General features: G+C 40.5%; 2 protein-coding genes across 6 annotated transcripts; one reads left to right on the top strand and one right to left on the bottom strand.

The window, feature by feature from the left end:
• The first annotated feature begins 270 nt into the window (after positions 1 to 270).
• LOC121998669 (calmodulin-binding receptor-like cytoplasmic kinase 3) lies at positions 271 to 5,418 on the top strand. Its single transcript, XM_042553673.1, has 7 exons — positions 271 to 983; positions 1,308 to 1,565; positions 2,094 to 2,353; positions 3,296 to 3,461; positions 3,533 to 3,622; positions 4,292 to 4,590; positions 4,930 to 5,418. Exons 1-7 carry the CDS (start codon positions 680 to 682, stop codon positions 5,137 to 5,139), a joined length of 1,587 nt encoding a protein of 528 aa, XP_042409607.1. The 5' UTR covers positions 271 to 679; the 3' UTR covers positions 5,140 to 5,418.
• Positions 5,419 to 5,483: 65 nt separating this feature from the next.
• LOC121998670 (proline--tRNA ligase, cytoplasmic-like) lies at positions 5,484 to 12,786 on the bottom strand. 5 transcript variants are annotated; one of them, XM_042553678.1, is made up of 13 exons: positions 12,721 to 12,778; positions 12,554 to 12,615; positions 12,389 to 12,474; positions 11,838 to 11,954; positions 10,684 to 10,874; positions 9,645 to 9,711; positions 9,056 to 9,178; positions 8,770 to 8,922; positions 7,683 to 7,870; positions 7,054 to 7,272; positions 6,611 to 6,704; positions 5,875 to 6,003; positions 5,484 to 5,767 (listed from the first exon to the last, which is right to left on the bottom strand). In XM_042553678.1, exons 2-9 carry the CDS (start codon positions 12,579 to 12,581, stop codon positions 7,841 to 7,843), a joined length of 795 nt encoding a protein of 264 aa, XP_042409612.1. In that variant the 5' UTR covers positions 12,582 to 12,615; positions 12,721 to 12,778; the 3' UTR covers positions 5,484 to 5,767; positions 5,875 to 6,003; positions 6,611 to 6,704; positions 7,054 to 7,272; positions 7,683 to 7,840. The 5 variants fall into 5 exon arrangements, with proteins under 5 accessions (XP_042409612.1, XP_042409611.1, XP_042409608.1 ...); XM_042553677.1 differs by having other exon boundaries at positions 5,853 to 6,003; XM_042553674.1 differs by having other exon boundaries at positions 5,484 to 6,003; positions 12,721 to 12,786.
• Positions 12,787 to 17,058: the final 4,272 nt, after the last annotated feature.

Genomic DNA, 17,058 nt, shown 5'->3' on the forward strand with positions numbered 1-17,058 from the left:
ATGATACTTGATCATCTGCAAATATGCCGTCTTTTCGTTTTTTAAACATTAACATTTTAACGTTGTAATGACTACGATTTTTATATCGAAAATCATATTAAAATTTTCGATATCATTATACTAAAATTTTAATATGCATAATATAAAATTTATATTATATCAAAATTTTAATGCAATATAAATTTTTTAATACGAGTTTTGATTTTGATATTTAGTACCGAACACTTGTTACTACCCAGCCGCCCGCCTAATTCCACCGCGGCAGCACGTGCACAACTCACATCACGCGCCTATTGCTTTCTTCCACACGGCTTCCTCATCCTCTCATCTCCATCTCCTTCTTCGAAGCTTCACGCCTCTCTCATCCTCCCCGGATTTTATTGTTACGTCGAATTCATTGCTTTGACGATCGGAATATCATCCACTTCCTCATCAATATGAGATCTTTCTAGGTTTTCAGTTCCTTTCTTCTTCCTTGCCCTCTTTCGATTGGAGGATTAGTGTACTGTTGATCGTCGGATTTTGAGGCATGCGCCTGCTTGCTATGAGCTAAAAATCCGATCTTTTGAGGGTTATATGCTCGGGTTCGTAACTTTTAATCTTTTCTCCTCTCTCTTGGATCTTATGATGCGCGCGTAGAAGAGAGAGCGTTTTGGGGGGTTTGCTTAAAAATTGGTGAATGGCTTCGTTTACTCTGTGGTTGTTGGTGCTATCACAATTACCGTGGGGTTTGGCTTCGGTTGCAGTTCCAGCTCTTCTGAAAGTATGTGGTTACGATCAGGTCCAGTACTCGGAATCATCATCCGACGAGTACTACCTCTTAATTAATGGAATACGGATAGAGGATCCAGTTCTGATCTGCAAGGCACTTGAGTCCTACTCCAGTAATGGCTGTTTTGCTTCTGATCCCAACATGGAACATTGGGGAAAGATTGGAGAGAAGTACTGCAATGAAGACTTCACACCATTACTTCATGTCGAGGGTAATTAATATTAGTTTTAGTGGTTTTTTTTTTTTTTTTTTTGACATGGTTCACTTCATATTAAATTCTGTTCTATGAACTATATGATTCTGCATTTCTGCTACTGCTAGGAAGATAGATTTACATTCTTGTAAATATCTGTGAATTTCTGTTGTTTTGCTGCATTGTTATAACTAGCTCACATATGAAATTGCACATCTGCTCAAAACTTATCAGTTGAATAGTTATTCCTTTCTTAAGTTTTACTTTTTGAAGGTCCTATTGCTTTGTTAGAGAACACAGTGGAATGTTTTTTGTCACTTTTTTTCTTATTGCTTACTGCAGTTAACTTGATAAGGCAAGGTGGAAGAAAACTGTTACAGTTTTTGGAAAATGTCACTAACTATAGTCAGGGGAGAGAATTTAATACATCCGAAGAAGGGCAACGGTATATAATTTCTTCAGAAAAACAAGATATCCCTCTTGCTCTTCCAGGAATGCTCCTACTGTGTTGTGGTATCTTCTGCCCTTGCTTCTATGCTAAACGAAAAGAAGAAAGCCATCACAGTGTACATGACCGGCAGCAGGGAACGAGCGAGTCAAGTATGAACTTACACTTACAGAATTATATATCTGTTTCAGTATTTTCAGTTTACCAACTTATGGTTTTCTGTAGTTGTTGATTGGTGATGATGAATCATCTTGCCTTAGTTTTATTCAAGTTTATGGTTGCATTTGCAAGTTGGCTAGACAATACTCTTTAAAGTGGAAAATTGAAGTTATCATATAGTTAAGAAAGGATTTCATATTTCTATAGATTAGGGAATTCCATTATTTTACGTGACAAATTTTCATTTCCGTCCATGAAAAAGAAAAAAAACATTAAAAAGGATTTAATTGCCGGTTTAAAATAATTGATTGCTGCTCGAAACCCAGAGTGAACACTTTTATCACAGTTTGAAAATTATATATGGTGTTTTTTTTGCTATATGTTTCACACCATTAAGTACATGCTGAAACAAACTGCCAATCTCATGTTGTGAAATCATTGTTGGTCCATGGGCATAAATGTTGCTTATCTGTTATGTTTCTCCCTGTGTTCTAATTAGATTTTTTTTTTCTGTGTCCCAGTGGATTTAAATGAATCTTTTGAATTAACTTCCACATCTGAAAAGATTCCAGCTACTCCAAGAATTCCTCCCAGTCCATCTCGATTTTCATCATCGCCTCAATTGAGTAGAATTGGATCAGTACATCTCACCCTTAATCAGATAGTCAAAGCTACTCAAAATTTTGCACCTCTAATGAAATTAGGTGAAGGTGGATTTGGAACTGTGTACAAAGGTGTTTTACCAGATGGTCAAATCGTTGCGATCAAACGAGCAAAGAAGGTAACTAATTATATATCTCTTTCTAAAGGAAGATAAAATAGGCTTAGCATCAAATGTATGCAACATTTTATTAATTTAATTTCCATCAAGTAAGAAACATTGGGAGATCTGTTTCTACTCACAAGTGATTTTGTCTGATATATCTACTTATCAAGGTTAGAGGGAATTATGAATTTATGATTCATATTGGTTGTTGATTAGCTCTTTTGGAAGTAAGATATAGGATTCCATCACCACTAGCTAGTAGGCTTCTACTTTGGTAATCCCATGATGAAAGAATTAGAATATTTGCCCTTAACTTGTCTAATCCTTATATATTCAGTCGTCTCTTTCATTTCTACAATGTGTCTATTCCCATGCTGATGTCTTTCCGAAAATATAGTTGCAAGGTTATTGCCTTTATTTAGAGAAGATAGTAGTGACTATAAGAGGAGTCCCTTATCTCGATTACTTAAGTGGCTGAGGTAGAGGTCTTGATGGTAACAATTGAGATGAGGACTAATAACACCGAGCATGCATGGATACCTCTTGAGGAGAAATCAAGGTCATCCTCAAAGTGCTTGTCCCATTCACATAAGTTACTCATATATTTGAAGGACCAACATTTTTCGTTCTCCCATAAATGAGAGGAAAAGGATATTAGATCTTGTTCAAACAGATCAATTGTGCTATTTCTAGCAAGCATACCTTGCACTTGATTGAGTACTGAATCTTGTTGATAGCTCTATGCACTCTAGGGTAGCAAACCTTTTTTCAGAAAACATTGTGCTTTAGTTGGCTCCATGATGCTTGAACACACTCGGTGGTCTTTGTATCATTGCTTTGTTGCTATGTTATATGCTTCTTATTCTGACTGGTACGCCACAACCAAGCATTTTGATGAGAAATTTGCATCTGTTCATATTACTTGGATGCCATCTGCTGACATAAGTTTTTGGATAGGAGCAAATTTCATCTTTGAAAGACGAATTTACCAATGAAGCCGAATTGCTCACAAAGATTGAACATGGAAATTTGGTGAGGTTGCTTGGTGTAACTACCAAAGGAAATGAACGAATTATAATTACTGAGTTCGTTCCAAATGGTACTCTGAGGGAGCATTTAGATGGTAAGCTGCAAATTTCCTTGCTGTGGTGTTGTGTTCTCGACTGTCATGGGTTTAATTTTCTGATTTTTCAGGTATCTATGGAAGGATATTGGACTTCAATCAGCGTTTAGGAATTGCTATCGATGTTGCTCATGGATTGACTTACCTCCATCTATATGCAGGTGTGGCTTTGTTAGTGTTGTAATTTTTTTTTTCTTTTCCCATTTCTTTCACAACCCACATTTTTTTATTTATTTTCATTTATAAATAGATTTAATAGTTTTGTATTTTTGCTTTACAAATGTAGCAAAGTATTCAATACACCTTAGTCTATTCTCTTCCAGAGTCAATGCCATAGCCAATTTCGAGGTATCTCAACCTTCTCTTTATTGAGAGATTCGATAGAATTCTTATAAGTTCTGGTTTCACTCGCATGCAAGTGTCTCACAAATGAAGTAGACACCTCTTGCCAATTTTGATTAAATTTTTGCTTGAATCTTAGCTCAGCCATTAAGGATTTCTTCTATCCTGTCCCAAGTCAATTTTGTAAGTATAAGTTAAGATGCATGGAATTTTCATGTTCCCTTTCTTATGTCTTGGACTTTTTCAATGTATGTCCAGTACTAATTGCGCTAGAGATCGAATTGCCAGAGATGTAATTGTCGATTGAACCTCCTAAGTAGTTTCTATTACCTAATGATTTCTTGTATTAGCATCAGTTTATTAAAACGAGCACCAAGCTGAGACCGACTCCTAGAAAATCTAATTTCTCGTCCTCATGTCATTTGGGTTGAGTTACTTTTGTTCTTTGGTGAACTGAAACTACAATTAAACTATTGGCTCATTGACAGAAAGAACAATAATCCACCGGGATGTGAAGTCATCGAACATCCTGCTGACAGAAAGCTATAGGGCCAAGGTGTCAGACTTCGGGTTTGCAAAGTCTGGTCCGACAGATGCAGATCAGACTCACATCTCAACCAAAGTGAAGGGAACTGCTGGGTATCTTGATCCCGAATACCTTAGGACATATCAACTCACTCCAAAGAGTGATGTGTTCTCATTTGGAATTTTGCTCATTGAAATTATTTCCGGACGGCGTCCTGTAGACCTGAAAAGAAATGCCGATGAAAGAATCACAGTAAGATGGGTAAGCAGCATTTTGTTCTTTCTAAAAATTTGATTGTCAGAGACTAGTAGTTGCTGTTTCATCTTCCTTTATTTCTTCAAAGTCCCCTTTGGTTGTGTTTTTGAACTCCCAAAGGACCCAAAGTGTGCCACTTGACTGCTTAAGAAACCAATCAGTTCGCAATTATGTTACTTGATCAGCTATTATAATTTAATCATATATTTTCTCTGTTGGGTCAAATGAACAGAGAGACTGAACACCAGCGAATCGAGCGGTGATCTTCAAGATGTTTTCCTTAGAAAGTAACTCTATACCCAGTGTTTGTCTTCCTGATCTTTGATATCCTTCCTTTTACTGCAGGCCTTCAGAAAACATAACGAAGGAAATGTCCAGGAGATACTAGACCCCATGCTGGATGAAAAAGTCGACGAAGAAGTTATCAGAAAGATGCTCGATCTGGCATTTGAGTGTGCTGCGCCTACACGATCTGACCGACCTGCTATGAAGGAAGTTGGAGAAAGTCTGTGGGAAATTAGAAAAGTATATGCAAAAAGCCTAAAGGGAACATAATTATTTAGGCTGGCTAAGGAAGCTCATACTTGAAACATTCAATTTGCTCATGATTCGGTTCAAGGTCTTCTCTTTATGGTGTATGTTTTGGGCTCAGCAATTCCATACACGTTTGCAAATCTCAAGATAAATTCTAAAATCTCTTGTTCAAAGTGTATATGATTTGAAGTATACTTAATCTTTGCATCACTAGGCTGTATTAGTGTTTGCTACATAATATTTGCTTTTACTTTGTATATTTCATTGCATTGTATGAGATGGAACCTCTTTGATTGTTGATGCCCGTTTTTCAGATTTTGCTAAATATTATTATAGTTGTTTCAATGAAATCATTCGAGAAAGTCTGAAACATTTATTCATTGAGTTGACTACCATGAATTACTCCATGTAGTCGTACCAAACAAACTTCTACTCTGGCTCATCATATACACCTGCGAAGATCATACTGTGCTTTCGTGGACAAGTGATCCATATATCGTTGCAACCAATGGTACGATATCTTCATCCGTTAACAGTCACTCAGTTATCTGCAGCTAAGCCTGACCATGGTGAATAGAGAGATGGAGCCAAGTCCAGAGAGAATGAGCCCGATCTTCCTCGCTGATGAATGCTCAATTCACTTATCAGGCTTTGTAAATGAACACAGACAATCCATCAGACTTGATATTTGCTTAAATCAATTGTTGAAAAGTAAAGGTCGCTTTAATCATTACTATTTCTGATTCAGTTAAGTACTTGCACATCACTCTTCAAAAAGTCCCAGGTAAAGTGTCTTGCGACGCATCGATCTATTTAGTAGCTTCGACCCCAGTATGTGACATGTCCACTTCTTCGCAGGCTTTCCTGAGGCGAAGCAAAGAGTCCCTGAAAATGATATGAAAAGTAGAAAATCTTGATGGTCCAGGGGGATTTACCGTGAAAAATTGAAAGTGTAAAAAGGAAGGCACTAAGAACTCTAAACCAGACATTTTTGCAAGGGTAAAACTATCTTGATGTTGAGTCCTAACCCAAAGCAAAAAATCATAATGTACTTTTAACAAGATTAAGGAAAAGAAATGAAACGAACAATACTAAAAAATTTGAAGAAACAAAACATATAAAGATGTTCATCCAGCATCTTATTTATTTTTCCATATATATTATATATGTGTTTGCGTATGTATTAGAAAAGATCCACCAAGGTTCAGAATAATCTCAAGTTCAGAATCTTGTATCATATACATGGCACTACAGGTTTTCAACTCCAAATTTATAAATAGACCTTGAATCTATGCAGGGTAGCTATTGAAAGGTTTATGCCAGAGTTAATAATGATGACTTGACCACATCCACTTCTTAATTTTGTAAAAAAAATTGTTTACTTCCTGAGGTATTACTTGAAGGAGATCAATGCAAAAGTACAAGGATGTAAAAAAACACAGATACAGTGATACTAAAGGTAATAGCGGGAAAAAAATTGATTCAAGGGTACCTTCAGGGAGTCTTGGCTGATCAAATGGGGTGCAAAGAGACTTTGCAGCTCCAAGTTCACCCTTTGTTCGAGCTCCAAGAACACCATTTGTTGACTTAGACAATTAACATTTTTTAAAGAGGAAAAAAAAAACAGACGGGCAACAGAAATATTAGTTTTAATTCTACAGTGGATCTAAATGAGACTTGAAGCCAGCTAACTTATGTATACAACTAAAAAATTATAACTTAAGAATAACAATAATACAGACAGAAGAAATATTCCTTAAAAAAATAAGGCTGATAAAAAAAATTAGCTCATCTTGCAAATAAGTAAACAGCACAATTAGATGTTTCAGCTTCTACTCCTTATACGATCAAAAAAGTGAAGATCTTCAAATCAGAAGATACAAAGATGCATAAATGTATACGGCAAAAATCTCTTGAGCATGGAAAAAGATGTACCTCTTCATCACATCAAGGAGCAAGGATCATCTTTTTCTCATTCATTGCCAAAACAAACTCATCCCATGTATTGACAACCTTTTTGCATGCATCTCTCTTTTGCTTTGCAGCATTAAACAAGCATTCCTGGATGCTTATAAGTATCTCTTTCACTTGATCCACCAAATATCCCGTTGGTATATCTGTTTTAGCACCATTGCCATGACGAACAACTCGTATCTGCAGAATTAAATGTGAGATTTCTCACCTATCAAATAAAAAAATGATATAATGAACAAAATGGTGACTCCAATGAGGTCCGGCCACGTGACTTGCAAGAAAGCTTAAGTGGTGACTCCAAGCACCATTGAGTTTGAAGAGAGAATTGACAACCAATAAAAACCAAGGTGGATGTATATCAATTAATAAAACATTAAACATAACAAATTGGTGTCCGGTATCGGAATTTTGAAGAAAGAATGGCATAAACATTAGTCATTCATGAGAAACAACAGTTTTACCAAGCAACCATCACTATAACTGATCCTAGTTTACCTGGTTATTTGCTAAATCCTTTGGGCCAATTTCAATTCTCAAAGGAACACCTTTCATTTCCCAGGGTGAATACTTCCAACCAGGGGAATAGTTACCTCTCAAGTCAGCTTCAGCTCTCAATTCTGATTCACGAAGCCTCTGAATTGTTGAAGAACAAGCATTGAAAATAGCATCAGAATCTGCATCCTTGCATGGTACAGGAATTACAACAACTAGGACTGCTGCCACTTTGGGTGGTAAAATCAAGCCTTTATCATCTCCATGGAGCATCACCATAACCCCACTGTGCACAAAACTGGCAAATATTCAAGCAGTGGAAATGTACCATACCATACTCAATATTGTAATATGCTAAACATCCCACACCAGTCTGGCAAATATCAATTTGCTTATACTAAGATAATCCTCATGTATAATACTCATTTTTCTTATTTTGTATGTGTGCAAACAAGCCATAGATTTGGTGTGATCAAACTAAATTCAGAAACCTGAACGATATTAAATCACTTATCAAAATGGATCACCAACAACTATGGAAATCATCTACCCTTAGTGCTTGCAGATAAAAAATGATTTATACTATTATATACCTGAATAATGGTATAAATCTACAAATTGCCTGAAAATGATTAATGATAAATCACTATGATGTTTTTTAATCATTTGGCCTTGTCAACCTTTGTTATTTTTTAAATTTACAAAGTTTTCAAATTCATAGTTGGTAGACCAATCTCAAGTTCAATTTGTAACTGAAGTACCAGTCACTTAGCTACAACCCCTGAGCATTGACAGTCATACAATGATCTCAGTAACTTCCTACAAGAACAGTAAAACAAACTTCAAAAATTGTTTTGAGTGCTTGATTTTCTCATTTAGAAAAAAAAAAACAATCGTACTATATTCAAGATAAGCATTGGCAAAACAACAAACATACAAACCTGAAGAGTAATATTGCTTGAACAGATTGTGTATGCTAACAGTAATGTCACAATATAAACACAATTTAAAGTACAACATTAGACAGAATAAGTAACCAATATTTCAATGCTAAGATTAAGATTCACTACAAATAAAATTTATCTATACATCAGATGAACCTAAGAATCTAAAGATCACAAAGCAAAGCAAATCATGTTGGGTTTAAACACAAATCATGAAAAAACAGTAGTATAACAAAATTACCGTACGACTACTGTATGCCCAAGAATTTTGCCAAACCATAGACTTCTCGCCCTTCTCATTCTCAAAATTTATCTCAAACATCTTTGAAAAGTTTTGTCCCAAGCAATGTGAGGTTACACCTTGTATTCCACGGCCTGTATTTGGAATAAAAGCCTGGGAAATTGTGGGAAATTATTAAACCTTAGAGAAAAAAACTATGCTTCTGACAAGGTACTGTTTTTTTATGATGAATCAACTATATACAGTTACAGGAAAAAAAAAATCAATAGAACTAATCTTTCAGTACCTCAACACTAGTGGTATAATAGCCACCAGCAAACTTTTCTAACTCGCTTTTCCTACCCTTAACAACAGGAACAGCAAGGAACTCTTTGTATATTTTCAGATATAATTCCAAGATTTGAAGTACCTGAAACAATGATATATAGTAGTGAGGTTAGTAGCTTAATCAACAAATCAATCAATTTGAGCATGGCTACAAATTTCAAATAGATCGCATGTCATGCCACTTTCAACTCAAACTGTAGTCAAAACACAGGGTTCGGATTCCAAATTTCCAATATGAGCTCCTTGCAGAAGAGCTTTTGAAGGCTTCTCAGTATTTACAACATTTTACAGCATGTGATATCACATAAAGAATAATGAAATTGATGAGACCAATAAATCTATCACTAGGTATAAAAGGAAATAAACTTTTTAATAACTATTTTAACCATATTTAATTTAGATGTCCAATCATTGCCTTATTCAGTGATTGTTACTTCACTAACATCTGAAGAAAGCATAATGATAATGATTGCATCAATTGCCAACTAAGATAATCATATTTTTAGCTCATATGGCCGAGTTACTACCATGCAGATGTACTAAGGTACCTCTTGATCTGCTTCAGCTTGAGTTGCAAAAGTTGTATGCCCTTCTTGCCATAGAAATTCTCGGCTCCTTCAGATAAGAAAAACATGGCAAATCAATCAAGCAGACAGTGCCTGAATCCCAACAAGAAAGAGACAACTCAGACAATTATGGAGTATCTCAGTTTTCAAAGATTAGCACATTAAAAAAGGAACAGTTAAAATTGATGTCATTTCACCAAAATATGAAGGTTGCTATCAGTAGTGATATCAAATTTTCCTTAAGAGATATTTGTGTCAATGCTGTGTCACTTTTTGATTAAGTTTGAATGAAGAAGAGGTTTTTCTCCAACAGATGATAAAATGAGGAAAAATAGGCCAAGATGGTATGGGCATCGTTCAAACGACCAATACATTCTAGAGTTATGAGTTGATCTATTACAATAGAAGGCATAAGAGTTAAGAGTAAGTCCAAAGAAACATTAGTCAACATAATAAAGAATGGTTTAATCAATTTGAATATTTACCAATGATATTGCCAATAGGACTCATGCAACCAACAGTAAATAGTTGACACTTGACGATAGTGCAAAGGAAAAAACTCAGCATCACAATTAAAATCATTTATCATTCCTCTGTTGGCGACAGAAAACAAAAAAAGACTGATCTGGGCTAATAGAAGAAAATCTCGAAGCCATGAAGTGAATGCTGACACTTGACAACATATTGGGGTTGCGTACATGAACACACAAGTGTTAGAGTAGATGCCCATCCATCAACTTTGCCAAACTTCGATGCCCATTCATCAAGTGTTTTAATTAGTACTCAATGATAGACTAACTCTATTATAACTTTAATACTTTTGAGTCTAAATAATTACAAACTTTGATATTAGCTAAATATGTATACAGCTACTCAAAACTACCAATCCATTATGCCAGATTCAATCATTACAACTTAAAGAATCTAAAAAAAACAACTACATGCTTCTGAAGAATTCAAATTCAAAGACTTCTAATGCCAAGAACATGCCTTCTGTCAACTCCAAAGAACATGAAAATACCTGATAAAAGGAGTGGGATGGCTGAATTCCCATCTCACAACATTGCACCATTGGTTAAGCTTCAATGGCAAATCACGATGGCCCCTAATCCATTTTGAAAAATATGGATACATGGTAGTTTCACTTGTGGGGCGAATTGCAATAGGAACTTCCAACTCAGAGTTGTCCAGACTCAGAGTTACCCAAGCAACCTGCAAGAAAGATCAACGGTACATTGTCCCATGGACATCAAGGCTAAATATTGATAACAAAAACTAGTCATCACAATCACTGCTTCAAATGGCAAAAGCTCTTATGCTTTATCACTACCATATGAATGCAACACTAAGCATGCTATAACTAATGCAGGATCTATATTAAGACAGAACCACTCCTTAATCAATCAACAAACTAATTCAATATCCAAAAAAATTCTGCGTGCTTGTTCAAATATGCATTACTGGGGGTCCTTAATCTGTAGCAGGATCTTAATTATGAAATTTTACTCTTTATTGTATCACACCAAAATGTCATCACAACTAAAAACAAAATAAGCATGAAGTAATAATTGCCAAACTCAAATAAAAAATTTTAGTTATCCATTGCTAGAAAGAAATGATAGTTAAGGAAATTAAAACCTTAGAAGTACTCTCACTGCATTATCTGTCTATCTTTTTGCTTGTGTATCTATTTTAGAGAGAGAAAAAAGTTAAACATGCAAGTTAAAGCTTCTATCTTTACACAGTGATAACTGCCTTTCACTGGCGACTTCAGATATAGTTGGCATCCACAATGATGTTACAATATACTATATCAAGCTAGATATTCCATGACAAGGAAAAAACTCAAAAGTGCATTACTATTATACCATGCTGCTCTCTTCCTCCTGCCTTCCTATCTTTCTTTCCATTTTTCTCTAGATTTAAGCAATGTCTTATCAATGTTTAAGAAATCTTGATATACTAGCGTTACTACTATATCAAGATGCTCACTTCCTCCTGCCCTCTTACCTTTATTTCAACTACTATCTATAGTTAATTAATGTCTTGTCTATATGGATAGTAATCTTGAATATATTCACGGAAAAAAAAGAGAAAAGAAAAACAGCTATTTTCAACAAAAAGAAATCAATTTCAAATAGAGTCATAGTTCCATAAATAAGCTAAAAGAATTACCTCCGGAGCAAAACCTTCAATATGATCCTTCTCCTTTTGTAGAACATTTTCAGTAACAAATAGAGGGAAGTAGGCATTCTTGATATTCATCATTTTTATTTCAACGTCAAAAAAAGTCTGCATGTACAATACAATAAATTTTCACCCATTAGGAAGAAAACCCACAAATATCATAAAATAAATGGACAGCTTAAAACCTAAAAATGGATAAATAAATTACGGCTCATATTTCTTTAACATCCAATAGGCTATAGAAATATAAGATATGCCACTGGTTTTTATTGGGAAGATCATTGGCGGATTTAAATTAGAAAACCATATCTCTAACAAAGAGAAAAAGATGTTAGAACATGAATGCAATCCTAATGCTTAATTGTAGGGTTTCCCAAATCGCCATTGTCCATGGTCTCAAGATGTAGCAGCCAGATATGTCATATTATTCGATCATTTCACTGTTAACAACGACCTGACGGGAACAAGTAGAAATTTTAGCGTCTCGATGATGACAACATACTAAACAACAAGTACCTTTTATGCCTCATAATACACACCTCAGAGTACCATTCACCGAAATTCTCATCTTTCCTGTGGGTCAAACCAAGTCCAGTCTCTTTCTTCACCTCCTTCTTCTTTGGTGCTGAAGACGACATTATAGCAAATGCGCATTCAAACTACACTGCTTTAAAATAGTGCACAAATGTCCCAGTAACTCGTACCCTTCTTGGTGTTGGGCTTGGTGGCCATGAATGTAGACAAGTAATCGCCGACATGGCGACCCCTGGAAGACGAATCATTGCCAACCTCAACGATTCGGAATGCGGATCTATCGAGAAGAAAACAGATCGGAAGATTACGATCTAGAGAAACAAGGAGAAGTCATCACCTCCGTCTGGTTGATGTTAGGTTTCGAGAGCTCGGCGTTGCGCGCGCATGAGACACCGTCCGACTCCGAGACAGGTGCAGGGCCGGTCCTGACTAGTTTAATAGAAAATTTTAAAAATTAATATATTTTATTTAAAATATGATAAATTCTATACAAAATATATTTGTCAATATTTTTCAAAAAGTGTAACACCATATAAAATATGTTTTCTAAGTTTCTCTAAAAAGTGTAATACCTACAAATATAAAAAAAAATAAGTATGAAATAATCATTGAAAAAATCTATATTTTATAGGATTTTGATAAGCAAAATCATCAATAAGTTCTTCAAAATTAAATTTTTTTAACACCTCATTTTCGATATATAGAATTATCAAGTCATTTACATTTATATCTAATCCGGTCCGGAAGCTGAGTCGGACGGACCACCGGGTGAGGTGGATGGAATGTTGACGAAGTCGCGACGTCCCAGAGGGGGGTGTGCTGAGATGGCTCCCGTGTTGACCGAGTCTTCAAAAGTCCTCTGGTCAACGCTACCTGCAGCCAGTGACCGGGTTGGCCCGGCCCCTGGTACCCCGAGTCTCGAGGCGGATCCAACGAATATATGAATAACCGGCTAATGATATAATAATGAAATAAATAAGGGGTGAGTACGGAAAACGTACCCTGGCCCAGGGGGGCGCCCTCGGATGGGACGCGGATAGAATTGTCGCGACCCAGAAGAGTAGCTGACTCTGATCAGGCTGAAGAGCTAGATCTGACGACGAGAAGCTGAACGAAGCACGGACCCGGAGGACGAGCTGCAGGTCTGGATATAATACCGGCACGCAGACCAGGATAAGACACCGACACGCAGACCGAGACACGACACCAACACGCAGGCCGGGATATGAGGTCGGCACGCAGGCCGAGACACTAGGTCGGCACGCAGGCCGGGATATGAAGTCGGCACGCAGGCCGAGACACCAGGTCGGCACGCAAGCCGGGACACTAGATCGGCACACAGCCCGGGACAACAACAAAAGCAAAATACAATCAAATCAGTGATGCCAAACCATAACAACGACACGAAGGTCGGGAATGCCATAGTGGCCCGCAAGTCGGAAGAACACGACGACGAGAAATCCGATCCTAAACAACGTCGGACTCTCAAAGGCAGCAGCTGCGACACGAAGGCGTCGACAGTGTCGACACGACAAAGAGTATCTGGTCGGGTCTGCCTAGCGCCGGCTGCGGCACCGAGAGGGAGAAAGGGGGACTGCTAGGGGGCGGCTCCGGCGAGAGTATGGAGGATATCTTGCGGCAGCTCCGACGAGAATAAGGGGAGAGAGAGAGAGACGGCTCTGAGCCAGCTCCGGCGAGAAGTGCTTGGAGGCAGCGAGAACAGTCCAGTGGGGGCAGCTCTTTCCGGCGTGTGATGGTGGCGTGGAGAGATAAAGGGGGCGGCTGTCGGCGACGGCAGCGATTTCGCTGCGAGGACGGTAGCGACGTCCCGCAAGAGAGCATGAGAGAGGGAGAATAGGAGGAAGTTGTCGGCGTTGTGTGGAGGAGGAGGAAGGAGGTGGCCGGAGGTCGGCGTCGGCGAGGAGAGTGAGAGAGAAGGAGCGCTGGCCTTTCCGGCGGTGGCGACGTGAGGAGCAGAGGGAGGGAGGAGAAGGTGACGGCGCATGTAAGCAGGGAGAGGAGGAGAGGAGGTGTGGCGGTCGGCGATGGCGTCGTCTCCGGCGAGAAGCATGAGGAGGAAGGAGGAGTCGGCAGCTTGGTGGCGGCGCACGAACGAAGAAGCAGAAGACAACCAAAACGCCGCCTCCCCCTCCTATGCTACAGTGCTCCCCCTTTTCTCCTCATGCCCTCACCAGCCTAAAAGTCAAAAATGCCCTCCCATCTCCACTTAATTACCCCCTTGCCATATATCCGTATCACAAGTCTCCCCCTCAAGTCTAGTCGAAGAAGGCGCAAGTCCGACTGACTAGACCCAGCCAAACAAAAAACAGAATCGCTATTAAATACAGAGTCATATCGTGGGACCACGTCGAACGAGTAGATGTGGCGATGTCGAGCAAGTGACTCAAATAGAATTTGAACGAGTGACGATAAATAACACGAAGCGCATGCCAAGCAAGCGATCGATCAAATATCGAGGGGGATCGAGTGATGTCGGGAAGACGCTTGAGCGATACGGAACTAAATGATCGAGCGAGCAGAGCTGTGAGCGCGACCGAGAAAAATAATGACCAAGCGTCAATAAGTCGTGATCGGGCAATAAAGAGAATGATGGACGCGCGAAGTCGTGAGCTAGACCGAGCGAGTGCCAACCGAGCGACAGTAATGACGACCTGACAATCAAAAAATGTCGCTCCGGAAATAGAGAATGCCTACCGAGAAGAATAAGAACAGGCGCGCGATGCGGAGTGCACAACCAAGAAAGCTTGTAAACGATAGGCCGGTCGGCGTAAAGCGAGTAGCCGAGTGGTATCATCGAGTGATCAACCAAACGGCCAAGCAACATCGATGGATGAAACGTGAATGGCGAGCGTCGGGCAGCGCGACAAGTGGAGCGGTGAGCGCCGACCGGGCAACAGCGATGAGCAAAATGCGAATAATAAGTGCCGAGCAGAGCGGCGAGTGAAGCGGTGAGCGCCGATCGGGCAACAGTGATGAGCGACGCGGATAATGAGTGCTGACCAGAGCGGCGAGTGGGCGATGAATGCCGACCGAGCAACAGTGGTGAGCAGAACGTGGGAGCTGAGTGCCATGCAGAGCGGCGAAGCGTGCACGATGAGTGCTAAGCAGAGCGGCGAAGCGGGCACGATGAGTGTCGAGCAGAGCAGCGAGTAAAGCGAGTATGACGAGTGTCATGCAGAGCTGCGAGTGAGTGATAAGCGCTGACCGAAAGGTCGTTGGGCGTGAGAGCAGAACTCACTTATAACTCGCACTGGGGCAAGAGCCTGGAGGCGTGAGAGCATAGTTCACTTATAACTCGCACCAGGGTGAGAGTCAGGGACCCCGATCGGGAGGTGCTCTGGAGGCCTGACCAGTACTCGATCTGGAGACTTGACCCAGAAACAATCTGAGGGCCTGACGAAAAAGCAGTTTGGAGCCCTGACCAGGAATTGATCTGAAGGTCTGACCAGGACTTGGTCTAGAAGCTCGACCGGGAATTTGTCTGATAGCCCGATCGGGAATTTGTCTGAAAGACTGACTGGGAATTGGAGGGCATGAGGAGAAAAGGGGGAGCACTGTAGCATAGGAGGGGGAGGCGGCGTTTTGGTTGTCTTCTGCTTCTTCGTTCGTGCGTCGCCACCAAGCTGCCGACTCCTCCTTCCTCCTCATGCTTCTCGCTGGAGACGACGCCATCGCCGACCGCCACACCTCCTCTCCTCCTCTCCCTGCTTACATGCGCCGTCACCTTCTCCTCCCTCCCTCTGCTCCTCACGTCGCCACCGCCGGAAAGGCCAGCGCTCCTTCTCTCTCACTCTCCTCGCCGACGCCGACCTCCGGCCACCTCCTTCCTCCTCCTCCACACAACGCCGACAACTTCCTCCTATTCTCCCTCTCTCATGCTCTCTTGCGGGACGTCGCTACCGTCCTCGCAGCGAAATCGCTGCCGTCGCCGGCAGCCGCCCCCTTTATCTCTCCACGCCACCATCACACGCCGGAAAGAGCTGCCCCCACTGGACTGTTCTCGCTGCCTCCAAGCACTTCTCGCCGGAGCTGGCTCAGAGCCGTCTCTCTCTCTCTCCCCTTATTCTCGTCGGAGCTGCCGCAAGATATCCTCCATACTCTCGCCGGAGCCGCCCCCTAGCAGTCCCCCTTTCTCCCTCTCGGTGCACCAGCAAACTTCTCTCCTCCCCTCAGCCAACGCCGCTGGATTTGTGCCGCAGCCGGCGCTAGGCAGACCCGACCAGATACTCTTTGTCGTGCCGACACTGTCGACGCCTTCGTGTCGCAGCTGCTTCCTTTGAGAGTCCGACGTTGTTTAGGATCGGATTTCTCGTCGTCGTGTTCTTCCGACTTGCGGGCCACTATGGCATTCCCGGCCTTCGTGTCGTTGTTATGGTTTGGCATCACTGATTTGATTGTATTTTGCTTTTGTTGTTGTCCCGGGCTGTGTGTCGATCTAGTGTCCCAGCTTGCGTGCCGACCTAGTGTCTCGGCCTGCGTGCCGACTTCATATCCCAGCCTGCGTGCCGACCTAGTGTCTCGTCCTGCGTGCCGACCTCATATCCCGGCCTGCGTGCTGGTGTCGTGTCTCGGCCTGCGTGCCGACCTAGTGCCCCGGCCTGCGTGCCGACCTAGTGCCTCGGCTTGCGTGCTGACCTCATATCCCGACTTGCGT

The sequence above is a fragment of the Zingiber officinale genome, chromosome 6A (assembly GCF_018446385.1).
Source record: "Zingiber officinale cultivar Zhangliang chromosome 6A, Zo_v1.1, whole genome shotgun sequence".
In the NCBI taxonomy this organism is placed as follows: Eukaryota; Viridiplantae; Streptophyta; class Magnoliopsida; order Zingiberales; family Zingiberaceae; genus Zingiber; species Zingiber officinale.

Bases quoted from the DNA above. Each gene is read 5' to 3' on its own strand.
- LOC121998669 (XM_042553673.1), top strand. From the start codon at position 680: ATGGCTTCGTTTACTCTGTGGTTGTTGGTGCTATCACAATTACCGTGG. The intron at 984-1,307 runs GTAATTAATATT...TGCTTACTGCAG, and splicing joins ACCATTACTTCATGTCGAGG to TTAACTTGATAAGGCAAGGT. The intron at 2,354-3,295 runs GTAACTAATTAT...GTTTTTGGATAG, and splicing joins CGATCAAACGAGCAAAGAAG to GAGCAAATTTCATCTTTGAA.
- LOC121998670 (XM_042553674.1), bottom strand. From the start codon at position 12,581: ATGGCCACCAAGCCCAACACCAAGAAGG. The intron at 9,712-10,683 runs GTATTTTCATGT...TCTTATCTGAAG, and splicing joins CATCCCACTCCTTTTATCAG to GAGCCGAGAATTTCTATGGC. The intron at 9,179-9,644 runs GTACCTTAGTAC...TCATTGTTTCAG, and splicing joins AAGCTGAAGCAGATCAAGAG to GTACTTCAAATCTTGGAATT.